Source organism: Hippoglossus hippoglossus, chromosome 15, assembly GCF_009819705.1.
Source record: "Hippoglossus hippoglossus isolate fHipHip1 chromosome 15, fHipHip1.pri, whole genome shotgun sequence".
NCBI lineage: Eukaryota > Metazoa > Chordata > Actinopteri > Pleuronectiformes > Pleuronectidae > Hippoglossus > Hippoglossus hippoglossus.
The window spans coordinates 9,656,762-9,684,210 of NC_047165.1; the positions used below are offsets into that span (position 1 = coordinate 9,656,762).

Consider the following 27,449-nt stretch of genomic DNA (forward strand, 5'->3'; position numbering starts at 1 on the left):
GCACAGAGCTAACGGATATGATTTGTTGGTCAAAGCAAAGACACAATACGAAAAGTGCCTTAAAATGTGGGAGGGAGGGGCGTAGAAAAAAGAGGACATCAAGCAGAAATAGCTTGAGACTTAATAGAGGAAGTCCAGTGAAGGGAATTACTCAACCATAGCCACAGAGGAGAAGATGAATCTATATTTGAATGTGGTTAAACTTGGCACATTTACTGTAAGACCATTGGTAAGATATTTTAGACCAAATTAAAAATGTCCATAGGCTAATCATGCCTATTTAACCCTAATTTATTCAATTTAAAGACATTAGTGAAACAGCAGCACGAAGCTGTAACTAAAAACAGAGAAGAGGAAGCTGGGACACCTTTCAGTGCTGTCAGACACCAGCACAACTTCCTGCTTGTGAGTCAGTTCGTGTGTATTTTGTGGTTTTGACACGGACGCAGAGGTAGAGAGAGATAGAAAGAGAGGGTTGTTGAGTGCAGTTCGTCAGTCACTAAAAGAGTTGCAGCCGACAGCAGCGGAGAGCAGAAGAATGGAGCCAGAGGAGATCAGGGAGGGATATTTGGTGAAAAAGGTAAGAGCTGCCAGAAAACACTGTACGAGTCCAAGTTCCTCCTTCAGCTCCTGCATTTGTTTGACCTTGTTCAAGTCTAACAATTAAATTTAGGCAGAAATAACATTAAAATTGGAAACTGTATTGCTGCTAGAATAAAAAAGTTAAGACATTCTGACATTTTAAATCACCAGAGATACTTCACAGTAATACACTCAATATTTATCAGTGTATTAGATACAAAATACTGGATTCAAAGTTGCAATAAAAAGTGTGGGTCACAGAATAATACTACCACTTTTAAGTTTGCAAACCAAGATTAGGTTAGTATTGTTTCACATCACACCACCTACAGGAATAGTTGTGCCGGTGATGAAAGTTGCTGCATAATTCTCACAAATAGTATTCTGTTCCTCAGTTGCAACAAAAACTCAAGTTCCTGCTTCTCTTCAGAAACCACATTAAAACGAGGAACACGTTTTCTACCTACATTTCGTTTTATAGACTGAGCCAGGTGTGACTTTTTGTTTCACCAACACCCTCAACATGAAAACCTCATATATCTATTAACTTTACTTTAATCAACTTGCTTTCCATGCCCAGTTTTAATATTCTTAAAAATGTGTGTATCTTACTGTATTACCCTGTGTGCACTTTATGTTGTTTTCATTTCGTTCCAAAGCACTTTGGTAAATCTTCTGCATTTTAACGTTATGGGCGCCACAACTGTGCGTAATGGGCACAGCTAAAGGCGTTGTCATAAAACATTCATCATCAAGGACAGTCAGAGGTGTCAGGAAGAGGTTGATGAGTGGTGTGTGAGCTCACACTCACAAAACAGATGTGTAAGTAACACAACATGTGTTCATTTTTAACACTAGTGTGTCTAGTTAAGGACAACACGTTTTGTGTTGCTTTTAACACAATCAGTGTGTTAGAAAATTTAACACATGACGTTGTTACATATTTAAACACAAAGATTTGGTAAGAATAACACAAATATGTGTTCAAAGTAACACAAAAATGTGTATATACATTTTTTTTATTGTTTCTATGCTAAAATTGCAATAAAATGTTCAAAATAAGACAACTGCATAACATTTAGGTGACTTTTATTTAAACCATTAAATCATCTTACATACAAAACTGATATACAGATCAAATCAATTTCATTCACACAAAATTAATAATTTTCAAGCCAACAAACTCCCCCAACCAATCTTTTACAATATCTGTGGGATACAGCAACATACATTCTTGGTCAGTAGATGGATAATAACCCAATGTAAACTGGAATAAAGGTCTGTTTGACAAAAATGACCACTAGATTCAATGGAAAAAAATGAGTCAAGGAAAGAAACTATCACATCCAAATGTAAAACTATTGAACAATTAAGAACGGACAAGTGCCACAAACTTACTTAACTCTCTAGTTAACTATGTCCCCTCTAGAACAATGAGATCATCGACAGCAAGTGTTTCTTTTAAATGTAATTTTACCATGTTCTTATGTTTCTTAAAATGAGTTATTTTATATGAATTACATGTTTTTATTCTTACTATCATGTTTTTATTTGTATCTATATTGTATATAAAGCACTTTGAGCTGCATTTCTTGTATGAAAGGTGCTATAAAAAGTTGTTTATTATTATTATTACTATTATTATAATTATTATAGGCTAAATACCAGTAAGGATCGATCAGGCTAACAAGTAAATTCTGTGCAGCTAAACCCTGGCTACAGTTGCCTGTTCTATATCAGCGTCAAATATACATCTATGTGCCACATTTACTCCCAAAGTTAGAATGAGACGTTCTGTGATATTTGAGACGAATATCCAGATCAAAATATGAGACACAAATACCTTCAGTGATTACAATGAGACGTTAGAATAGGTAGATCAAATATAACATGACCTTTGTAACAACTACTTCAACCTTCACTTGTGCACTTTAGCTAAAGGCCGCACACGGTCACCTGTCTCATTCATCTCCAGGGTACAGTGCTAAACTCTTGGAAGGCCGTGTGGGTGGTGCTGTCAGAAGATGGCGTGGAATTCTTCAAAAAGAAAACTGACCGTTCTCCGAAAGGAATGATCCCAATGAAGGGAGCAACACTCGTCAGTCCGTGTCAGGATTTTGGCAAAAGGACGGTAAGAAAGTCTTGAGTATACGCTATAACAACAAAGAACAACAGGAATTGTCACTGTTGTTGATTTTCCTCATATCTAAGACGAGAAGGAGAAAACATTTTAACAGCCTGACTGACTGATAATGCTCCGTTTAGCTGGTTTTCAAGTTGACCACGGAAAAGAAGCAGGATCACTTCTTCCAAGCTTCACATGTGGAGGAGAGAGAGTTTTGGGTCAAGGACATCAAGAGAGCCATGACCTGCCTGCAGGGGGGGAAAAAGTTTGCCAGGAAGTCGACCAGACGCTCCATCCGCCTGGCCGACACGATTAACCTCACGTACGTTCTGTGACATCTTGCTTGTGAAATGCTAACTGTTGCCAATCAAGACATTGAGTCACAGTTAAACTTAAGCCAACGTAACTGAAAAGTCAGAAGCTGATGAGAAACCTGCAAAAGGGATCCTATTATTTACTCACAAACATGATATGTGTTTCTGAACATCACACATTCACATGGTGTTATTTTATACACGGGGGGTTTTAACACAGGGGTTTAGTAAATGGTACATTTGTTGTACTTTGTAGTGACTGAAGACAAGTTGGGTTTACATTGCGTTTGCAGTGAGCTGTACACACTAATGAAAGACCAGGATGATGGAGTGAAAGAGTTGAAACTGGAGCAGGAGAACCGAGTCTTCAATCACTGTTTCACAGGTACTGTTGTCTGGGTTTTATTGATGCTACATGTTTGAAAGAATTTCTGTTTCTCTTTATAACCTCATAATGGCCTCACCATTTTTCTCTCCTTCACTGTTTTGTCTCAGGTGTGACGGTGGTAGATTGGCTGATTTCAATGGAGAAAGCAAGAAACAGGCCTGAGGCCCTTATGTTAGCAGCAGGGCTCCTGAATGAGGGTTTTGTGCAGCCTGCAGGTGACCGGGCCAAAGACGGGGCAGAGAGCGCAGAGCTGACGACCTTCTTAGATCAGACAGACGCTCTGTACTACTTTGTAAGTTCAGATGAGAGTCAAAAAGTACTCTCTGACAAAATATGTTTGTTATGATTGGAAATGATTTATTTGTCTTTTTCCTGCAAGACAAATACAGGAGAGCAATGGAAATCTGTATTCATGTGATTGGAAAAGATCTCAAATATGAAAACTTGTTTTACAGAATAATATAAAATAATATAAAAAATATATTTCGTAGTATCTTCAAGTTCTATATATTTGGTTGTTTGTATTTTATATTTTATTAGTAGTTATCCATTATAAAGTTTATGGTTAAAATAACAAGCCCAAAATACATTAGCCTACTTAGTCATGAAGCTTTGGCACCTATAATATATATATATACTCTCTAAAATCGGTACAGGTGTTAGAGAGTAATCTATATCGGTCGGGTTCTTATATGTATGTATTTTTGTGACAGGCCGACAGTGGGTTCTTCTGTGAAGGCTACTCCAGTGATGAAGATGTGCTTCTGAAGGAGGAATTCAGAGGAAATATCATAAAACAAGGGTGTTTACTTAAACAGGTGAATTTTACTGTGTTTTTCTGATTTGACACTGTTGATTTACACGACTTAGATCTTCGACTTAGATCAAATATTATAATAAGTATCTCCAGATGAAAGGCCATCTCTGCTGTCCAAATGCAAAACATGACACAGATTATATTAGCCGTCACATTTATACACTATTATGTAGAGTAAAAATAACACACACAGCTGGCCAGCTACAGTTATCTCAAGTAACATGTTACATCTGCTGTAAGAGGAAGTGTGCTTCACATTTTCTTTTTTACACTTCCTGCAACTGTTGTGTTCTTTTATCACAGGGACACAGGCGAAAAAACTGGAAGGTGCGAAAGTTCATCCTGAGAGATGACCCTGCTTTTATGCATTATTATGATCCCACCAAGGTAAAGAGGCAGTCAGCCATTACCCTCACCCACATACAGTGCTAAAATCTAGAAATGAGAAAGTCTGTGTATTTTCTTCCTTTCTTTCTCTGTGTCAGGGCGATGACCCTCTGGGCTCCATCCATCTCCGTGGCTCTGTGATTACAGCGGTGGAGTTTGTCCCTGATGGTGAGTGACAACAATGCCACGGGACACATGTAGCCCGCCTGCTTCCCCTCTGCGGCCGGGAAATATAAATAGTGTTTACTGCCAGTGTGTTTCTCTTCCCCTTCTCTCCCTTTTTAACACCCTTTCTCGTCTCTTCAGCCAAAAAATACGACGTTGACGGCAACCTCTTCGAGATCATCACATCGGATGAGGTCCACTACTTCCTCCAAGCTGCCACCATCGAGGAGAGAAAGGAGTGGATCAAGGCGATACAGGCGGTGTCAAAGAGTGGCAAATAACAGGAGCAGCGGTGCGGAGCAGCCACGGTTAAACCTACTGATTGTAAAAGCTTGATAGATCACTCATTACATTAAACTGTGTGTCAAACATAGACTGTATATAAACAACTCACAACTAAAACATCTTAATCTTTCTGCCTTCTAAATCAAACAATCTTGTTTCTGTGAAGTATGTAACTCACCAAAAGAGAAATGAACGTTATATCATCAAATCTAACTGTATTGAAATGTCGAACTAATGCCTGATTTAAGTTTAGTGTGTCACAGTTCAGTGATATATTGTTAAACCTGTAGCACTTTACACTCCAGCTCAGTAATAACAAGGTTATAAGGTTTAACATCTTGGGTGCAAAGACCTGATAACATCATGGACATTACACAGTGAATTACATTCATATTTTGAAAACAATGACAATGTTTTAAGGTTAAGTATGATTTTTTTTTATTTTCTATAATACAGCAACATTAGGGCAAGAACCTGAAAGTAACACAGGGAAGAACAGCTTTATAAAAAAGGAACAGAAAAATGGATGTAAATCCTATTGTAGAGCAACAGTTAATACTAATAGTGAGACAACTAAAGGTTTTATTAATAGTGACACTACACAGTTAAGAGCAACCATGCTGTTATCTCTTTCATATAAATACCTTGAAATAATACCCTATTACAGAATTCAAACCTCATTATTATCAACAAGATATGACCTGTGTAATTACCCAGTATTTCTGTGTCCCCTAAATATAAGCCCATATTACCTTGTCAATAAAGACTCAAATTATTCTGTCCAAATACAATCATATTTTATAACTCATGCATCTGTACATACACAGTGTATTACAAGATACATGCGATAGTTTACTGGCTTGTTAAAATAGCGGCTATTTCCTGAGATATATTACAAACATAGAAGAAATATAAAGCAGCTGTTTTTTCCTTGAACAACCAAACTGTCAGACACTGGAAACACTGCCTGTTTAAATATTAAAGGCAGTGACACAGTAAAAAAAAAGATAGATTGTTTTTTAGGTTCAAGGCCTTTTTTTCTGCCTGGTGTGGTTTTACTGATTTCCTCCGTGTTCACTCATCTTTCAAAAGTTGGAGATAGTTTGAGCTATCATAGAAGCACACGCAGTTCCTGAGTGTGAACTGAATCATTCACCGCCCTCACAGCTCAGTGTCACATTGTGGCTTGCACGCCTCCTGCATATGTGAGAACATTTATCAGTGACAAAAATGACTGGCTCAAGCCACAGTATGACTACATCAAAATGGCTACACTAAGAAAATACTTTGACTATTGGTAGCATTTAAAATGATGGTAACTGAGGTCAAAATATAGGGGATGAATTCCAGTTCATTATTATTTCAATAATTTCAAAGTTTTCTTTTAGTAGTAACAACATCATACTTACAACCCTGACCTTGAGCATAGCATAGTGTCATAAAAGAATATAGTTATGTGTTTTGATTTGATCATACATGTACTTTTTGCTCATGTTTTGTAACCTTTAATAAAACTGTTTCCTCCAACATGTCATGCTGTATCACTATAGAGCACAACTCATTTTCTGTGACAATACCCAATGACACCAATCACCCACTTGCTCACTCACACAACTCGTGTTTCTTCTTCTTCTTCTTCTTCTTCTTCTTCTTCTTCTGTTCGGTTTATTGGCGGGTGGCAACCAATGACAAGGTGCATTATTTACATCTACTGGATCTCAAATGTTGTTTTTCAGTGCCTACTCTCCACTCTTCATGTGGCAGAGACCGGATTCCTTTGATTCAAAGGTGTGTAGAGTGTTTCATGGATTTTAACCATAATTATTGAATGTGTAGCTTATTTATAGATTCAGTGTGTTTTTTATAGGCATAAGCTAGTTTCAACTGCTGATTTTAAAGCCATTGCCATAATCTCTTTTGAACAGAGTGTTTTTAGATTAATAAATTACTATCAAATATTATTGAATAAAACTAAAAAGAAATCACATGATGATAAATTTGCTTTTTTTTTCAAATAATTGTTATTGTTAATCGATCCAAAAACAAACATCAGTGTGGCTGCCAGCATGTGTGTGTGTTTTACCATTTCAACACATGAGGTCACTATACATCAACTTAAGTCTGCTGCTGTGACTCACAGCAAAGTGGGTTCTTACTTTCATTGGTTAGTGGACAATTTGCTGTACTTAGAAAACATGGTGAAAAGTAGGTGAGACTAATCAAACTGCTTACAGATTTGATGTACACAGGCTGTGATATATCAACACCCCGTGGGGCAGATCCCACATATTGTCTCATGACCTGGGTTTTGTACGTAGCTGCAGACAAATCAGAACAAACAAGTTACATTAAATTGGACCCCCCGGTGGTCAAATTCACACAACTAGGGATGTGGAGCCCATCACACTGGGAAGAAAACACAAACAATTCAATAAGGATGCTATCCCAGAATGGTCGCCAACTCACACATTCAGTCTTTGGTGGTTGTCGATAAAAGTCCTGAGTTCAACAACTGATGCCGTGACTATAAACCCCCACAAAAATTGCTGAGTTCCCTGATGAAAACTATGTGAAAATACAGAATGCGGCTGAATGTGTTGTGTAGAAAATAAAGCCAAAGATGTTCTGTTGCACAGTGGGGCTTGATAGTTTCACAAATTGATTTTCAGAGGTTTAACCCTGTCTCTGCTATACAAAGTGGAGAAAAAGGGAGCGAGAAAAAGCAGAATCTATTAAAGCTCCCTCACTTGACACAAGGGAGAAATAAATAAACAAACAAGCCGACACACACACAGGAGAGCACTGTTCTCTCAAATCCTGCTCATGTGGATGTTTAAAAATGATTGTTTTTGTCTTCTGTTTCCAGCTCAACTTGGCCAAGTTGCCTACAATCATGTACCAGCAGCATTAATTATTTTTAAAAAAATCGATTTTGTTTTAAATAACACTTTTTTAAAACACAGTTACAAAGTGCTTCACAATCAGCAAGTACAACAAATCTAAAAAAGACACGATGAAACAAATTAATTAGCTAGATCAAATCAAGAAAGGTTTTCAGAAGTATGTTTTGAAGTACTCATTTATACCTGGATAGATTTTACAACAACTCACATAAAATAATAATTGACTTTCTGGTTGAAGGACGTTCTGAGGTACTTCTATCAGCATTAAATATGGTAAATAAAATAAAAATAATTGACGTAAACAAACAACTCAGATAAAATAATAATTGACTTTGTGGTAGAAGGATGTTCTGAGGTACTACTTTCCGTATAAATAAGGTATATAGATAAAATTATTAAAGTAAGCAAACAATTAGGCAAAATCAGGCGTTTCAGTAGAAGTGTGTTTTAAAAAGGGGTCCAAATTAAGAGGTCATCATTGTGCTTCCTCCAGCTGTCAAGATCTTTTAATCTCATTGTCATTAATTACACAATAATCATGATGCATCTTTGCGTCTCTCGAGTCATTTGACTGCACAAGTATAAAATATTGTTAAGTCTCAGTGCAGCATTGACTTACCTGGTTTGACAGATAGCATTTAAAGTGAGCAATACAATCTTTGTCTCGCCCATTAATACGAGTTGTGTTGGACCTCTACTGTGTGACTGACACTAAGGAAACACCAAAACAGAGATGACACATACTGCCATAGTAGATAACCAAGGTGACGCTTTGTAAATGAAATAAACAAACAATTATTTTTGTTGTTGAACCAAATGAGTTGCAAGTACAAAAGGTCTCGGTTAAGGTCAACACTCTTTTGTGGCCTTGACACAGGCAAATTGTTCATTGTGAGTTTGTGTGGAAGTGCAGTCACAGAGCAGATAACTGAAATGACACGAGATATTAAAAGAACACAAGGAATACCACGTCTTTCTCTCTGGCCTGCAAAGAAACAACAAAAGTTTGTGTGTGGGATCGATGCAGAGTTTAATACAAGGGAGGAGTTACTTTCTCTGCAAGTCATACATGGCACTACCAAAGTCGAGGATATTTTGGGGCAAGGTGTTTTGAATGAAACCATCTGTGAGTAGCATCATCACTACCATGTGCCATCAGACATCTTGCTAAAGAGAAGCAGTTCCAACTGATTACGGGCGTTAGTGTGATATATGTTCATAAAATTGGTATGGCCTGTGAAGGATGTTGTGAATACTGAAATAGCCCTTGTTATGACAGAAAGCTCCTGATCCGCGGCTTAGTGCAAAATGGAAATGGTCCGAAAACATTCAGAGCCCTGTTTCGCTTGTAAATGGCCTTTTCAATGTACGCATTTATACCGAGATAGCATCAGGGACGTCAGACAGCTTCTGACTCATCTCTGAGGTTGTTCTGCTCTTAAACAACTTGGGCTTTTAGACTGAATCTGCACCCTGCTGTTGGATCATAGATTCTGCCCAGGCGGACTCTTTAAAGCATCTTCCACTAGCTGTTCAACATACACTGAATATGTCTGCGAGAGTGGACCTGTCACCAATAGAAACTAAAATGAGTGTGTGCTTTCTTTCTTTTATCTTCAAAGGTTGTGATGTGGGACTCACTGACAAACACATCGTCGTGGAGATGACGTTTTCTTTGCTCCACGGAAAGATGTACGTCATAATTGATCGTAAAAAATTCATGTAGGTAGAAAAGAACACTACTATTGACATACTCTCATTGTTTCACAGGATATACTTTCCTACCCTGTCAAACATGACTACACAATGATATGCCACATGAAAACTGAGAGACATGACTTACTGATCTACAATGGGGCACTACCGTGTCTTTGATGAAAAGTAATATATTCAATTTGAAGCTGAGCTTTAATTCAATCATTCAATCCCACGCTTGAGAAAACAATGAATCCACAAAAGCTTCAATCAGAATTTAAAACAAAAGATCTGCAGAGTGAAGAGGTCTAACTGTTGAGATCAGGGCTAGACTTGCTATAGCTCGAGGTGGGACTCTGCTGAATGATGTGAAACGTTTACTTTGATCATCACAGACAAAAGATCTCTACCCAGTCAAACTGAGATTGATAGAGGCATAAATCAGTGTTGCATTATGAGCAGAGGACACAAAAGGAGGATGGGTGCAGCCACTTGGAAGAAAAGCAGAGGAAGATGTGGAGGGGATAGAAGGGAAGGAGGCTCCCTCCTGCATCTAAAGCAGATATGGAAAAAGAGACAATTTCAGATCAACCATAGGCCAGTTTGACCTCCTGAAGATCTGGCTGAGGTGCAGCCTTGAGCTTCTTCATCACATGGTGACATTCAACATGTTTGCTCCTCCATGTGGAAATACTCAAGGTTCCCCATGGGAGGACACACTGTGGCTGATCCATTCCACCGGAAAGAGCTGTTTTACATATTAATGCCTCAGGTTTGCCGGGGAGAAGCTGCTTAGCATGATGTTTGGAAATAATATATCAAGTCTGCTGCCATTGATGGATACAAAAATCTTTAATGAAAGGACAGATTTGATTGAATTTTGTGCAAAAGTGAACACATGATTCGAAATAAATCTTTCCTCTTATCCCATTTATGTCCCTCCATTTGTCCTTGTCTACCTGCAAAACCAATTAATTAATGACGTGATCTCTCCCCTGACCTCTGACCTGTAATAATAACCCTTTTGAAACAGTGCCTTATCACAAGTGCACCTGTGATACTGTGTTGAAAATCCTTTTCCATCCCTGCCATCTCGATCCTAAACACAAAATAACTTGTTTATCTTTCCAATATTACTATAACACCGTTTACCCTTTCCTCGACAGAGAGAGGGTGGTCATTATTTCAAGAGGAAGCTGCTTGTTAGAGACCAAAGCCAACATGTTTTTTGTCCTTTTTTCTGAGCAGTACAGTCACCCAGTGTAATGCACTTTGAGCTGCCATGTTTGATTTTACAACGAGGAACAGGTGAACAAGGTCATGCTGGAAGCTACCTCAGTCTGAAATATCTACTTTACACTCAATAAATATATATATTCTGACTGGATGACATCTCCTCAGTTTGTCTTTGAATATGAACCAAGAGCAACAATTCTATTATATTAATCATAGTATTGACATAGGCTCCTATTTCATGTTAATTATATCATACCTACAATAATGAAAATGATGTTGGTTACAGCACTTGGCAACAAGTGGATTAAAGTGGATGTTTACTTTACCAGAACGTGAATAACAAGAAGGCAATACTTCCTCAGTATGACTTTAATAGGATCACATTCAGAGGTTCATCTATTGTCTGTAACATTGAGACTTAAAACCATTTTCTGTCGTGTTAAGTTACAAAATTCACAATTTGTCCTATTATTAATCTATCATAATTATTTACAAAGGATGTGATACATTTGTATCTGTATACCTCAATGCAACACTATACATACATATACAAGCAACAGAATCAAGCATTTCTGTCGGAATGGGTAAGTATTTTTATTTGTACTATTATCCTGTAGGATCTTAAACATTTCACACTCACACACACACATGCACATGCACTATGTCTCTTATTTTTCTTTTCCCCTCTCTTATTCCTGGAAGGGGAAGCTATTTCCAAAGCCAACAAACCAAAACACTTAATTTTCCATTACTCTGAACGCCTCTCTTTTGCACCAGAGGGGCTCATTGGATTTGTGCTGCAACTGTCCAGTCCGCAATAAATGACCGAAACAATAGAGTGTAAAGAAACGAGCTTGGTCAAAACAGCACGTACATGATAACAAATGTCAAAATAGTGCTCTTAATTATTAACCTTTTTGTTTAAGTAGAATATATAAACAATTGTTACGTTTTATCCAATGTACCTGAATATGTTGGATCACAATAGGACTAAAGGAAATTTTTAATTATGATAGAAGATTAAGGATAGAAAATCTCCGACAAATAGAAATCTTTTTTACGCTTTGATACACTCGCTATCCTAAAGTAATCAGAAATAAATCCCTCATATCAACAGAGTGTCTGACTACGTCCTTCTCTTTACTGCAGATGGTAACAAACAGATGTAATCGACACAGGCCTCAATCCTGCAGGTGTTTGAGCTGGTGAGATTGATATTGATGGAAGGTGCTGGCAGGGAATTGATACGTGATGAGAACACCTGCTTTGCTTTGCTTACTTGTTCCACAGTGGTTACCATCAGGACCTTGACAGGCTGTCATCACTACGCTGTCAACATCCTTAGAGCATGGAGCCACAGATACTTCTCATGACATCGTGGGACGGATGATTTATGATTGATGAGTCTAAAACAGTATATTTTGCTCAGCTGGAGGAAGATTTGAATGACATCTACACTGTGCCTTATTTACGCCCTGCAACATTATCACGGTTGAGTTTTTCCATGTGAAAAATTTTAATTATTGACAAACAGGACATTTTAATCAACCGTATGGTCGACATGTGCAGTACTGCAGGATCAATTTTCAAACGCCCCCTAAAAAAAGCTGAACAGATAACATTTTTTTAAAGATCGTGAAACTCAGACAACATGGAGTAAATGCCGACCTAGTTTGATTTTAAAGAGCAAACATGTTATATCTTATATGTAAGTGAAAAATACGACCAATTTTAAGAACAATCAATAACAGGGTTGTGCTTCAAAATAAAAAGACATAACTTCCTCTGAGTTCAACCATTGACATTTGGAGACGCCAGTAGAACAAAGGTCAGGGGGACAAATGGGCGGTTGTTCATTTAAGCTGTTGAAGAAACAGTATTGATCTAATTGTTCTCTGGTTAGCTCAAACCGAGCCTGAAATCAGGATCATTATTCATGATCGACCAATGATTTGCTGTCACACGACGTCTTCTTGCCGGCAAAGCTTTGGGCCATGTGAGGTTAGGGAAGAGCACATTAAACTGCTATTAAGAGATGGGGGCCTCGATGGCCTGGTTTGATGTCTAATTGTCATTTGTCTGCTGATCATGGTCGCTCCTGGCAAGATGTACTGATGATCTGCAGAGGAGAACCATGCCTCTGTTTCTTCATGAAAGGGAACGGAGAGTGGAGGGAAAAAGCATATTTTCCTTCCTTTAGAGGAAGCACTCTCCTCCTGTTCTTTTAGGAAGAGGCAGACGATGGTTGGCTTACCTATAATCATAAGAAAACGTTTTTCATTTCAGTCTTGAAACCAATAATTGTGCTACTTTCGAGCTTGCAGAGGATTAATGCACTAACAGAGCTTTGTGCAGTGAGAATTTGGAACAAATGAAACAAACAGAACGAGGGCAGAGAAGTGGGTTATGCTTTGTAATCCTGATTCGTGTTGACAGGGCTTTTTGCCGAGAGTCTGGGTCAACATTGGTGTGAATCCAAGCTGACTGCAGCTGTCAGCGAATATTCCAGCTAAGTTTTTAGAGCCAACTAACAGACATGCTGATTGCAAGACTTAATGCTGGATTTTCAGTGGATATGTTTCATGCAGAAATCACAGTTGGTGGCATAATCAGGCTCATTGTAAGAAGTTGAGTCACACTGAAGATAGATGTGGCAGAATAAAGGAAGACCAGGGAAAATACAACTCATCAACCAGCAGATCGACATCGGCACTGATTGTATAGGATGCAGATTGAGCCCCTTGCTGAAGGTCAAGCATTGTCAGAATGCCACATGATATCTGCACAATGTTTTCAGTCAGGTGTGTCCCGTCATGGCAGGAGTTCATCCACCTGCAACATGAGTATTTCCTGGTGCCCAACAAAAAGAATCACTCCAGAAACGTCAAAAGAATTACAATTAAGGGAATGTTGTGCCAGGTTTGTGATATTTTAATCCAATCTGGAATGTTACCTCACTTTACAGAAGATACAACTCAGGTTTGACCAGGAAATGTCGTACGTACTGACGTATTCCCACAAAATCCAATATTCAGTCTTTTAACTCCTCAGTACGCATTGAACCCAATGGAAATACATGACACAGCATTGATTATAGTACAGCCTGCCACCAAAATCCCCAGTTGCTGGGGGTACATGGATATACTGTCAGATGTAATCTTATAGAATTGTAATCCTGCATTTCTGCTGTAATGTGAGGTACAGGGGAAAAAAACACCTCAGTCCTAACACTTCAGCCACAGGGGCCAGTGCACACAGACTAATGGGGACAATAAGCAAGGGCTCCGATGATGATACATAAACATTTCCCAGCATTGAGCAACAAGGCTGCGAGAAAATGTGCATAAGAGGCGACAATCCTCACAAGCTGTTGACAAACTAAACAGCAACATAATGGGTCAGTTTGGAGAAACATGACTAATCTCATAGCGAAACAATAAGAGTGACACACACCATGCATTAGTCTGATAAGAAAAAAGGTCAGCGTGTGCAAGTCAATTTCTTCCAGCTAATATCTTACTAATACTGTTCACAGGCGGCAGCTTGTTAATCTGTCTGTGTGTGAATGAGACTCTGAATGCTCTGAAAAATGGTTGTAAGACCAGATTCTTATAATTCTACATAATTATTTCAATTCATTGTTCAAACTATTTGTAATTAATGAATTGTAATGGGATTTAAGCTTGAAGGTTCACCACTTCTCTGGTGGTTCACATCCAAGAGCAACTATAAAAGCACTGCTACTTTACTGGCAATATAGAACATGCTGTAATAGTCAACAAATCCCATGAAAGGACTGACACCTACTGTGCATTAGTCCACATCTCCCAACATGCATTTAGCTTCAAGCCGCAAGACCATGTGTGGCTAAAATACATATCACAAAGAGCCAGAGCTCAACAAGAGTGAGCCTTTTGGGAATATTGAACATTGAAATGCTCCTGGTATTTCTGTCTAACATGTGTACATTCAAGTTTGTAGAAATATTTTTACTACAAATATTTGGCAATTAACAGTACAGAAAAACTATATATTCCTAAATGTTTTGGTCCTTCTTTTTTAAATCTATTTTAATCCTTTGTAAATTGGCTTTGAGTTTCCTTGAAAAGGGCTGTATAAATAAAATGAAATTTTTCTTATATTATTACATTTGTATATGTAGTTAAACGATTAGAAATGCTTTTTTAATGACTGTAGTTAGTTGCAATTAATCACAAATTTATTTCAGCTTAATTTTGATTAATGAATAAATCCAAAAACGTGGTAGTGAGGTAATGTGAAGAGGAGTGGATATAATATTCTTCATGAAAATGTATTTAACAAGTTGGGTTACATGTTAAATATTAAAAACACATTCAAATATATAAGATAAAATACAATACATAAGACATGTCGACTGTACAGATTTATTCACCCACAAGGTTGTGCAATATACATGAAAACACAAATTAAACATGTGAGATAAATAACACAAATGGACTCAAACTAACATTTGTCCATGTTTTGCTAAATCATGCTCAATAAATCTCACTCAAAATCTTACAGGAATAAAATGGACCACAATTAAAATCAAACAGATATTTCCAGGTTGGTCTTTTTATGTTTTAAGATACACAATTTTACACCAGTTATACTGAGTTCAACCAGTTGCTGGGACACGTGTTGCCATTATTTCAAATGACAAAGGCAGCTCGCTTCTTCAGCACAGTTTTCCCAGAGAGGAAAAGCTAACTCACAAAGCACTGATGTGGCAGCTGTTGCCACCTGCTTGTGAGCAAGGCAGGGCACCTCGTCGCATGTGCTCCAGTGTGTTTGGATCACCGCAGTAGGGAACAATCCTCCATGCTAATGTCGAGCTCTACTTTGTAGCAGTGCACACGTTTGTTAATACAGTCCCTGTCCTCGAGGGATTCAGACTCAGAGATTCTTTATTCTGTGGAGGTTCAATCGTTTCCACTGCACCTCAGCTCCGTACATCCTTAAACCCAGAACCAGCAATGAACTTGTTTCATTGTTTTGTCCTTGTGTTTCTATATATCTACGGTGAGGGTCTGCTTGAACCTCAGTGTGAAGTGCCATAAAGTGGGAAGCACCACTGACCCTCTAAAACCTCTCTTACTTACTCTGCTGATAATGTCGCTGAAAGTGATGAGTCTCACCTGAGAGAGAGAGAGAGAGAGAGAGAGAGAGAGGGGAGGGAGGAGAGAGACGGGGAGAGGGTGAGGGTTACCTGCAAGGCTCCAGCAGTTTGTCCAGCTCAACCTTTGTTGGCATGGTGACGCTGGTTTCCTGCACAGTGCCAGTGGATGAATTAGTGGCTGTTGCTTTCACTTAGACTCGCTTCCCCATCTCCAGAGTAGAGTTCCATCTCGTCGACAAATCTTGGGGGGACATGAGTCTTCAGCTCATGTGTGACTTGCTGTTTGTTGGAGTGCTGCGGGGATGTGCCTGAAGGGCAGAGAAGCTGTGACAGAGCTTTGGATGCTACTTGTGATGCATGGCAAGCGTTCACATGGCAGCTGTCTTTCCACTGCAATTTCATTGAAGGAACTCTGTGCTGAGTGCGTTCACTTTATTTTCAACGCCGCTGCTCTGCCACAGCCATACATTGTTTGTGTCACCTCAGCATGGTGCTTGCTTTGCACGACTGTTGAAGGATTTGATGGGAGTTTCCACCGTTAATTGATCTGATGAACTGTAACCTCAAAGTAGCCACGATTTTCCTAGTGATTTTTACACAGTGTGAGCCCCACCTACTTAGTTTGTTTTGTCCTCTCTGTTTCGAACACCTCCTGCATCCTGGTCAGTGGGTAAATGTTTACAACTAAGGGAGATGTGTTAGATGTGTACTTGGTTTGCATGTGTTAGTGTGGATGTTCTCCTGTGATAATTAAACTCAGCTTGACAGTAACCAGACACAGCTTCAGTTGAAAGGCTTTTCGCCATCGTGCACTAATTCAAATAGTAAAGACAGACTTCTTTTTCAATCCGCTTGCCGCTTGAACTGCAGGTGATTCCCGGTGTTAAATAAATCTTGCATTAACAGCTGCATATGTACATATTGTATTAAGAAATAAATGTATTGATGTCGAAAAGTAATGTCTGGGAGATGAGACATGTGTAAAGACAAGGATGATAGTTTGAAAGATATCTATTTTCCTATGGTGGCAGTGAACTGAATATTAATGTTTTGTGTGCGTGAGTGTGTTCCTAAGTTGATGGAATTCCAGTGTATGAAAGAGCAGATGTTGTTTGTCTGTTTGACAGTATTGTTGCACTGTTTCTAGAGGGAAAAAAGTAAACAGGCATCGAGTCATTAAAGTCACACGGCCGACATGAGAAAACTGTCCATGTCACATCTGAAAAGGTGAAGCGCTGTGCCTGAGGGACGGCAGGATGGTGATGACAGTAGCTGATACGCAGTGTCGTCACCTTCCCCTTAGGGTTGTTGAACTCTGACTCAGATGTTCTCCTGCTCGTCTTAATAGATTGGCGGCTGACCCATCGTGTATCATGCCTCTTAACCCTGTGTGCTGAAACAGGTTCAAATCCGACCACGAGCAGGAGAAGTGGTTTAAGATAGCCTGCTTCACATCTTTATCTCTGACCCTTGTGGTCCTCAGAGAACTGCCCCAAACCCCCTTAAATGTGAGGTAAATTACTTCATCTTGAGGGAAAAGAGAAGATGAATGCTTCAGCTGCTTTTTCCAGCATGAAAGTACATGATTCCAAACGCTTACCGCAAAGGAGAGAAGAACCAGGCAAGCACTTCTATCATTATTTAAATTAATTTACATGCCAAACATATTCAGTTTCATCAGTTTCCCATATTCCCCCCCACAAAAAACAATGTTCATAAGCTCTTGACAGTCCCACAAACACAGCCATGCATAATCAGGTTAAAGTAAAATGTATGTGTTTCTACCCCGGCCTTCATGTACAACACAGATCTGACTACGAACAGACGAGAGACCAAGTGTCACAAACTGTTGTAAAACAGATTTGAAACATATATAGAATGTGAAGTACACATGTCCTAATAATTATCTTAAAACCAATAATATCAGCATTTCTCACATTTTAATCGAAAATACTAATATTTGGAATAAGGCCCGATGCAGATTATTCAAAGTGGATATGCCGTGTAGATGATCTTTGTCAAGTAACAATTCTTTGCAGCTCTCCAGACAGATGCTCAGAATAATAGTGTAACTCTATAGTGTACAATTAAATGTACTGTGTAAAATACACAATGCACCCAACAGCAGTTGAAAACTAAACTTAAAGTTGCTAACTAGCTCTATTATAATTCTTCTGGGCCTCCAAGGTGCATCAGCCCACAAATATTTTAGGCCAGGGTCAATGCTGTATGCAGTGAAGTATTATGCATTTGAAGACAACGGATAACTATGATAACTAATGATACGTTACACGTAACTTACACACAGTACATGAATTGTAGAGAGTTTTTCTCCCCAGTGTCTTGTCATTTATTAAGCGTTTCTCTACAAAGAAAACATGCAAGCAAATGGTCTCTTTTTAAAGACACATTATCAGAAAAATAAATGAATCTATATTTCCCACTCTTTAAAAGAAGTGGGAAATATGCTGGATGTTTCCTGTACCTCAGTACACACAATTACACAATAATTACATCTCTACAGAAAAAGCCTGAGTATTTCCCTCTAGACAAAACACAACATTTAAAATAGGAAAGCGTCACTCAATAAAAGCATTTCTTTAACATTAATAGTTATTTGACATTACTGAAATTACAACAAAACAGGTAAAGGAAATACAATACAATCGATAGAAGCATCAAGATCTTCTATATATTTCAGAAATACAACAAGTTACAATATTTCCTAATGCATGCACAACAATCACATTCACATGATGGCCCAAACAGAAGAACTGTATGAACTAACCAAAGAAAGTTTGAGCTCTGCTGCCCCATTAAGCCTTGTAGTGTTCGGGTTCCACTTTTCTCTCTGCTTCATGGTGCTTGAAATCTATACCAACTATTTTAAACATGAGGGAATTGCACCATCGTTACTGTCGGTTATGTAATTTCTGTAGATCAATAGTCCCAATGACTCTGACTGTTCGATAACAGGTCTTCCTCGTCTTCATCTCAGCTGAATACATTCAATCTCCTCTGTCACAGGCATGGAGGAGGTCCTAATCTCCATCTCATCCACAGTCTTACTGGGGGCATACGTCGACCTCCAGCGCAGCAGCACGATCTTCTTCAGGTGCTTCACTGTGTTATTCTTGACGCTTACAAAACAGAAGGTATTGATCATGCTGTTGCTCATGGCGATGCACTCGATGATGTAGAAGGCCACCAGTGAGTTCTTCTGTCTTGAGATTAGCGTCGGATGGAAGTCCCTCAGGATGGTGTAGCCGTAATACGGGGCCCAGCACAGGATGTATGCCGTCAAGATCCCGATGAGGACCATCACCGTCTTGCGGCGACAACGCAGCCGCTTCCTAATCTGCTCCGTCTGGAAACCCGGGACATTCTTGAACCAGAGCTCACGGGAGATTTGGGCGTAACAAATCGCCATGACGATCACAGGCCCCACAAACTCCACGGCAAAAACAACCAAGAAGTAGGAGCGGTAGTAGGCCTGCTTGTCCACAGGCCAGATCTGCGCACAGAAGACTTTGTGAGTGGTCGGGCTGGTGCCGCCATGAGGGTACATGGTCTCAGAGGCAAAGTAGGCAGAGGGAATCGAGATCAGAATGGGAACAACCCAGACTCCTGTTATCAGGCAGTAGGCGGTTTGGTACTTCATACGAGGCCGGAGTGGATGGACTATAGCCATGTACCTGCAGAACACAGACACATTGTTGCATTGAGTATATATAATATAATATATAACACAGTACAATGAAGCACTCTATATAACAGTCTGAGTGCATCTGGACGCAACAGATTTTGCTCTGACTCATCCATAGAAGATTGAAGTTCAATGCACCATGCTCCATTATTCAGTGAAGAGAATTTTCATATTGGTAATAAAGTTCTTTTTATGGAGCTTTAGGCCCAAGCTGTAATCTAAATCTAGGTGAGATGAAAAGATTCATATGGATCAAATTTTTACTTCCACCAAAAAAAATTATGTTTATTGTGTTTGGATTACCGTGAAACTTTTTTTCACTTTCTTTAACATTTTGAGATAGGGTGTTTTTTGTTTTTTTTTATAATTCAGGCATCTTGATTTAAAAATGAGGAACATATAAGGGACTGATATTCATGAGTTTGCTGCAAATTGCACATATGCATGTATATCAGTCCCCTAAACATGTCTGATGTCTAGTGAATTTAAATGTGGTTTAATAAGGGCACTGGGGAGGCATGCTCACTATAATGCCATTCTAGTTCTGCATTTACAGAGCTGGAGATGGGAGGTGTAAAGAATAGAAATGGGGGAGGGAGCTTGTTAGTCTGGCTCTGACATGATTGAAAAAAGTTATTTATCAGCGAGTGTGCTGTGTTTTTACATAATGTTCCTGTTTTTTAACCTTTACTTACACTGGAATAAAACAAACATCTTCTTTAAATTCTCACGGCAGATGTTTCTCTGTGCTGAGGATGCTGTGGAATTATATTGTGTATAATGTATAATGTAATGTGTAAGTATTCAAATACAAGATATATTCTTAATTAGTGCAATCTTAAAATTGTTTAGTGGCTTGAAATGTATATTTTAATATTTCAAATTAATTATATTTTCCTGGTCTTGTCAACATGATCAAAATATAAATTTCTGATGTTTTCCTAATCAGTAATTTCAAAGTACTCTACAATAAACACTTCCCTTGAATACATAACATTTGAATATACAGAACACAACCACACAGATAGGTGATTGTCACTAGTTTGGCTGCAGCGGATTCTCTGAATCAAGCTGCAGTCAGTAAGCTGCTGCTGTTTGTCAACACCTGAACAGTCACAGAGAAATTATAGACTTTACAATAATTCATAGTCATTATTTTGGGGACAACATTCTCCGGCCTCAGCGTCGTGTTTCAGGCTCAAAACAAACAACACTCTTTCTCACTAAAGCATCTAAAAATCTGAGCCATGCTTCTTACGACTCCTCAGGTGTTAAGTGCACTCATGCTCAGAGTGAGAAGGAGTGTTATTATGGGCTGGGTTACTATGATCTGTTCCTCTCAAAGACAATGCAACAAACTTTGCTGTTGTTGCTCCAGTGGCCTTTTCAGTTTCGGTGAATATAGACGTTTTTCACCGCAGATGTTTTGTTAGCAGGAGAAGCACAGATTATGGCTCCGTTCTTCTCAAGTGCCCGAGGCCATGCTTGTACAATGATGAGAAACATGCTCAATACCAGGACCCTTAAATCACAGAACGCGAATGAAACCCAGCCATCATTAAGCATATTATTTATACCTGATCTATTCTTTGATGAGTCAAGATGTCTGCTGGCCATTTGTGTTTCGGTACTGTTATTTCCTCTGTCCTCTAACTAATGGAACATTGATTGCACCTGAGCCCTGTTTTTCGAAGGCCCCCTGCGAAAAGCACTGACTCACATCTGAGGGAGGGTGGGTGTTTCCTCACTTTTTATTGCTTCTGTTCCTACATGAAACTCTGTGAGCTTATCATCCACAGTATTGACTTGAGGGAGTCAGATCCATTCAGTAAAAACACTCTGCTTGTGTGTCCACTAATGCATTTGACTTGGCACTTAAGAGACAATGCTTGAATGAAGACATGTGGACTCGAATTTAATCTGCTTCAATTGTATTAGCATGAGTAACGTCAAGACCTTACAAAATTATACAGAAACCCAACAGTTCCCTCAACGAGCAAACACAGATCAGAACCAGACTCAATGTGGGGATGAGTGCAAAATAATTTAATCTTGGCCTATTCTCTAAAGTCTTTTAATATTGGATATTTCTGCATGGAAACTACATGTGTTCCATGCGTACATGTTTTAGATACGTCTAAAGAATGTTTCAACCTGTGCCAGAGCGCTGCATGGACATAGCTGGCAAAGATAGAGAAGGAAACACAAATGAACTCAAGATACCTGTTGCATGCTGAGCCGAGTAGCAGGGGAGCTGATTATATGGGAAACTCGCAATCAAAAATGAATCAAGGCACATGTTTGTGGTCTCTGAAGTACTGGTGATAGCGTGCATACATTTATAAACAATAAATAAAATACTAAATCTGAACACTCAAATATAAGTGGCAGCATGGTGCCAAGAAAAGGATTTAATCACTGATGGAACACATCCGCTCCAGTGTGAAAATAACAAGTGGCTGTGGAGCAGTACGGAGTCGAACCCCTGTGACTAAGCTCGCAGTATGGGGCGGTTTACAGCAGCTTTGTAGTTCTTTTATAACACGCTCATAAAAGCCATCTTCATTCAAAAGAACAAGATCAAATCTGTTGCCGGTTTTAAATATAAAAAATCTTTGTTAATCTCTCAAAATCTCATGGATATGGCTACATTGATAATGTCAAACAAAAACCTGATGTCCAAAAGAGGAAATATTGCAGGAATAAAAAGCTATAGCTGTAGAGCAGTGTGATTATTCAGTCTTTGTGAGGACCCTTGGGGAGAGAGAAGAACACTGACACAAAAACATGGATTCAAATCTTTGTCAACAACGCCACAAGATATTTGTAAGAAGCAGAGACTCATTGACTTGAACACGAGGGCATGGTCACAGGGACATACTAACAAGACTCACCTGTCAACCGCGATGGCGAGCAGTGCGTTTGTGGACACGTAGAGTGACACAGTCCGCAGGTAGTTGACGGAGGAGCACAGCACCAGTCCGTGGCTCCAGGAAAGCTGTTTCACCACGTAGTAGTCCACCAGGAACGGGCAGCACACCACAGCCACAATGAAGTCTGAGATGGCCAGGTTGGCGAGGAGCAGGTTGGTGAGGTTGCGGAGCTTTTTGTAGCGGGTCAGCGTGGCAATGAATATGAAGTTTCCCATCCCACAGACGAGCATTATGCAGACGAGGACCGCTCCAATAACAATGGTGGCCACAAAGAAGGCCTGGCCCTGCGTGGTGTCTGGGATGTCATCAGGAGGGATGCCATAGTCCATATCGTAGCTGTCCATATAGTGATCCATTTCTCCTGTTGGGTGACTCTCCTGCATCTCTGTATATGCTGCGACCAAGTGGCTGATGTTGGAGTCCCCCATGTCTTGGTACACGCTCTTATTTTGGTTTAAAGGAACAAACAGATCCAACACATCAGGCGGAAAATGCTCATGGTTTCCTCAATTAAGTTGTGTGAGCACATATGACAGCGTGTCCATGGCTGAGTCATCAGCAGCACCTATTCACCTGGAACAGGAAGTTCCAATTTCAGCATTACTCATGCAAGAGCAACAGATCATCAAAAGAAATGACATGTTCTCGGCGCTGGCATGATTGACATTTCTGCAATATTTTTTGAAAGAAAAGCATTGGCTGGCTGAAGTAATTATATCTAACAAAGGTCTTTGTGTTATTGATTAGGTCAGCGAGCCAATGTCTGAGAGGAGGCTCAGCAGGACGGCAGGGCTGCAAAGGGGGTCACTTAAACCCAGCCTGCCTGTTAACCTCAGCTAACCAGAAGTATAATGATTTTTAAAAATAATTTAAAAGAATAAATTTACCAGATAAAAACAAATTTGTTGCTGCATAAAACAATTCATCTGTTTGTTGACGTATCAAAAACCAAGACAGCAAGATATGATCACAGATTTAAAATCCTGATCTTTGTGATCTGAGGTATTTCTGGATAAAATACACCTAAGTTTCTCTTGAGGATGTCACACACACGATATATAATACATAGTAGTGCTAATAAAATAAAATAAAGAAGCACCTGCTGAGCTGGATAAAAAATGGGACTAAGGGCTGTAATACGCTGCAGGGGGTCTCCATTTGGAGTATTAAGCTCTTCATCTCAGAAAGGAAAGAACAGTGTGTAAATCTAAATTAAACAGCATGGAAAAGGTGATTCTGTTGTTTTCTTTGAAATAACACAAATAATCAAAACACAACACAAATCTTAAATATTTCAGACACTTACCAGAAAATGTTGCAGATGCTCCTTCAGCGCTAAACACTGTCAGGTTGATAATAATATTTTCTCTGTGTGTGTCAGATCCTGTATCATCCCTGCACACACACACACTGCTGCTGCTGCTGCTGCTGCTCCTGCTGGACCGCGTCTTTCCTGTGAGGAGAGAGAGAGAGAGAGAGAGAGAGAGAGAAAAGGAAAAGTTGCCCGTTTTTTTCTCCTCCTCTGCCTGACGAGCGCTCAAGTGAAGGAACAACATGTAACGTCTCTAATCGTGAGTGAGAGAGGATGCTGCACGCGTGCGTCCGTGCGTGTGTGTGGGTGGTCACAGGAGTGAAATCAGTTAAAAGTTACATGCGTGTCTATAAATAACAAGCAGACTGTGCACAGGCTCATCTTTAGCTTCGTCTGATTGAAGAAACATCAACGAGAACACAAAAGGTGTATATCGGAGCTGCTTTCACATCTGAGGTGCATGTGTCATTTTTTACATGTATGAGGGTCACAGTGAACTTCTCTATAGGTGGAGATGTTGACTGGATCCCACTGAATGATGCTTTTAATCCACGTTCATTATACGGATAACCTGAAAGAACTGCTAAACTAAAAATATATTTTTGAATTTACAGTGAGCAAACACTTGCCTCATATACAGCAGATATGGTGAAATACTAGCATACGGCTATCAGGTGAATTGAATGCACCCTCTAGTATTAGCTCCTATTCATCTCCTGAGGAAATGATCTACCTAAAAGCATGTACGTTTTCCAGGACTTTTGCTGCCAGCCCCCGCGTAAAATGTCTGGAAAATGTCAGAGGGAGCTCCTGTGAGAATACAGCAGCAAAATTCACAACAACATTTCTAATATGTGACAGACACCCAAATATTTCAGGATTTAAAAGGTGTCTGATACATGTAGAAGACGCCAAAGACAATGTCAACTTGAAATGATGACAAGATTCAAGAGCTTTTTGTGGTTTTCATATGTGAAAGGAAAATGTCCTGAACCAATTTCCGGAGTTCATGTCGGAAACAACTTAAATTTCGACCCCAAATGCGCATCCAGTAGCATTTCATTACCCCAGTGAAGGCTCACTGGGAGCAAACCAGTCCCCTCCACTTCCCACTTGTTGCTGTGGACATGTTGGTGCTTGAAAGTTGGCGAGTAGCTAGCTCTCATGTAAATAAGCAACATGTACGAACATGTGATATTTTTGCCAAGTAGCATTTTGCATTTTGTTGTATCTGTAATCCTGTAGGATAGGAATCTTCCCCTTCACGTTTCAGACATGCTTCCTTATGAGATAAATATTAACTGCATTGCTTTCTGTTATCAGTTTTCCGGCAGAATGTTGCAGCTGCAGGCAAATTTCTCCCTCATTTGAATAGAATTGAGATTTTCCAACTTTTAAATTCTCCCTTTTTTGTCACATCTCTGCTCAGTCTTGGCTTGATGCACATTGTTTTGCAAGGTTTGTAATATTTTCCAAAGCAATTCACTTGTGCAACCAAGGAGAAATTTTGTGACACATTACACTTTGCTTAGTGGGTCTTCACCGTGACTATGTTTATTTCACTGCAGGGTGAACGGGGTGGAGAAATCAATTTCATGTGTATCTGAGTTTGTGGAGTAAAAAAGATATCGAAAAAGAAAATATCCATTCTCTACATCCACTCAACTCAACAATGTAGAAATGTAGAAATGTTTTTAGTTGCTTTGCCCCTATTTCGCCTCGTGCCCGTAATCATGATATTAAAGTTGTAAAAATGATTCTTTAAATCCACGGTACAGTTCTAAACCTCGATTTTTGCCCTCACTGTAAAGAGAATAATAACCTCATTCTTTACATATGTCAGAGTTTTAATCATACAATAAAAAAAAGTTTCTTTAACAGCAGTAAAGTAATTGGAGCTCAGTGGTGGCAGTGGTTCCAACATGAAATTGTGGATTTCTGGTGGGTGGGTTTCCATGACTACAGACGTGTGCCTGGGGGGTCTGCAATCTCAGAGTTATTAGTCCTCTTCACATAATCACGATTGAATAACTTATTTCTTTAAATAGAAATAATGACATTTTATTTAAATTTGTTACAAATTGAATTGTGACATGTGAACTTTGGTAAATTTGGAAATGAATGAGAGCTCAACATGCTGCTTCTAGAGCAGTGGCTGTGGGCTGGGGTATCATGGTTCTATTTCAGAATCTTTAGTATTTAAACCTCTTAAAATAGACATGTAACAAGAATGAAATGCCAGCATGCATTATCAACACAATGAGCTTAAGAATGATTGAAAACGTCCAAAAGCTGAGGAGAACCGACTCATTTACTTGTGTAATGCTAATCCTGAGTACCTAGCTAACCATCATCATCGGGCCATTATGATTTTCCAATCTTTCGTGAACCGGATGTCATGTAAGTATTTAATTGTGATCCCTGGTGGCTGGTGCTCTCCTCCATATATTTAAAACAGTAAGATTAAGTGATTTTATATAGATCCCCCCATTCTAATAACCCTTTGTTTAGGTTGAATGGATTCAGGATGAACTGCACCGCAGCATCAATAAGCCTGATTAGCGAGACATAATTACAACTGGTCTCATCTTCCTCGTTTTTCTGCGGCGGGTCAATTTGTAGACAGAGCTGTGAAAGGCTGTCAGGACCATATCTCTGTGGTCAACCATCCCGAACGGCAGATAAACAGGCCGAGGCAGCAGGACTGATGGCTTGTTAGGATCAATTTCTTTTTGTGCTTGTAAGGTAGTGCAGCTGTCTTTCATTTTCCCCCTGACAATTATTTGTCAATAGCGGCAAGATGGCTTTTCCCATCCTCTCTCCCTGACAGCAGCAGGCAAGCACATAGCATAGTTGTTGAAGTTCAAAGATAATAACGCACAAAACAACAAAAGATACAACTCAACAACTCCCTCTGTCATCTATAATAGACACAGGTGGATACATCTACAGAACACAACACAACATATCCTTCCTCTGAGCTCACACGAGATGAGAGAACAGCTTCAGCATGTTCCTCTTAGTCTTTATTACCCTTTAGATATTAGCGGCTACTTCTTCAGCTTCGCTAGCATCTATCCCTTTGGCCCACGAGGTCTCAGCTCCGGATAAACTCCACACTCTCATTTCCAACCGGACAGCTCTCTAATCTCACCCAGGCCTCGGATTTACTGCCTCTCGTAACAGCTGAATATAGATGAAAATGTGAAAGTAGGATGTGAGATACTGGCATTCTCTCCTCATCCATGGAGAACATGCGTAAGACCTATAATTCATGGCATCAAGGGTGAACAGAGAGAGAGGTAGTTTATTGATGTAAATGTTACAGGGGAATAAGCAGCGGTTAATCCATATAGATATATATACGTGAAGGTTTAAATCTGAGGAGAGGGACTCTGATTTAAGCAAATGTTCCTTCATCTGACTTTGTTTGCTTGTTGGTAGATTTTTTTTGGGGGGTT

The 27,449-nt window shown here is 39.3% G+C and overlaps 2 protein-coding genes across 3 annotated transcripts; one reads left to right on the plus strand and one right to left on the minus strand.

Annotated features, from left to right (window-relative positions):
* Positions 1-336: 336 nt before the first annotated feature.
* plek (pleckstrin) lies at positions 337-6,591 on the plus strand. Its single transcript, XM_034609324.1, has 9 exons — positions 337-580; positions 2,558-2,713; positions 2,848-3,029; positions 3,315-3,406; positions 3,517-3,701; positions 4,123-4,227; positions 4,530-4,613; positions 4,712-4,781; positions 4,920-6,591. Exons 1-9 carry the CDS (start codon positions 539-541, stop codon positions 5,057-5,059), a joined length of 1,056 nt encoding a protein of 351 aa, XP_034465215.1. The 5' UTR covers positions 337-538; the 3' UTR covers positions 5,060-6,591.
* Positions 6,592-18,274: 11,683 nt separating this feature from the next.
* On the minus strand, positions 18,275-24,063 carry prokr1b (prokineticin receptor 1b). 2 transcript variants are annotated; one of them, XM_034609421.1, is made up of 4 exons: positions 23,983-24,044; positions 23,776-23,855; positions 22,638-23,241; positions 18,275-19,732 (listed from the first exon to the last, which is right to left on the minus strand). In XM_034609421.1, exons 3-4 carry the CDS (start codon positions 23,102-23,104, stop codon positions 19,027-19,029), a joined length of 1,173 nt encoding a protein of 390 aa, XP_034465312.1. In that variant the 5' UTR covers positions 23,105-23,241; positions 23,776-23,855; positions 23,983-24,044; the 3' UTR covers positions 18,275-19,026. The 2 variants fall into 2 exon arrangements, with proteins under 2 accessions (XP_034465312.1, XP_034465313.1); XM_034609422.1 differs by lacking the exon at positions 23,776-23,855 and having other exon boundaries at positions 23,983-24,063.
* Positions 24,064-27,449: the final 3,386 nt, after the last annotated feature.

Bases quoted from the DNA above. Each gene is read 5' to 3' on its own strand.
- prokr1b (XM_034609422.1), bottom strand. From the start codon at position 23,104: ATGGGGGACTCCAACATCAGCCACTTGGTCGCAGCATATACAGAGATG. The intron at 19,733-22,637 runs GTGAGTCTTGTT...TGTGTTCTGCAG, and splicing joins CTCGCCATCGCGGTTGACAG to GTACATGGCTATAGTCCATC.
- plek (XM_034609324.1), top strand. From the start codon at position 539: ATGGAGCCAGAGGAGATCAGGGAGGGATATTTGGTGAAAAAG. The intron at 581-2,557 runs GTAAGAGCTGCC...ATTCATCTCCAG, and splicing joins AGGGATATTTGGTGAAAAAG to GGTACAGTGCTAAACTCTTG. The intron at 4,614-4,711 runs GTAAAGAGGCAG...TCTCTGTGTCAG, and splicing joins ATTATTATGATCCCACCAAG to GGCGATGACCCTCTGGGCTC.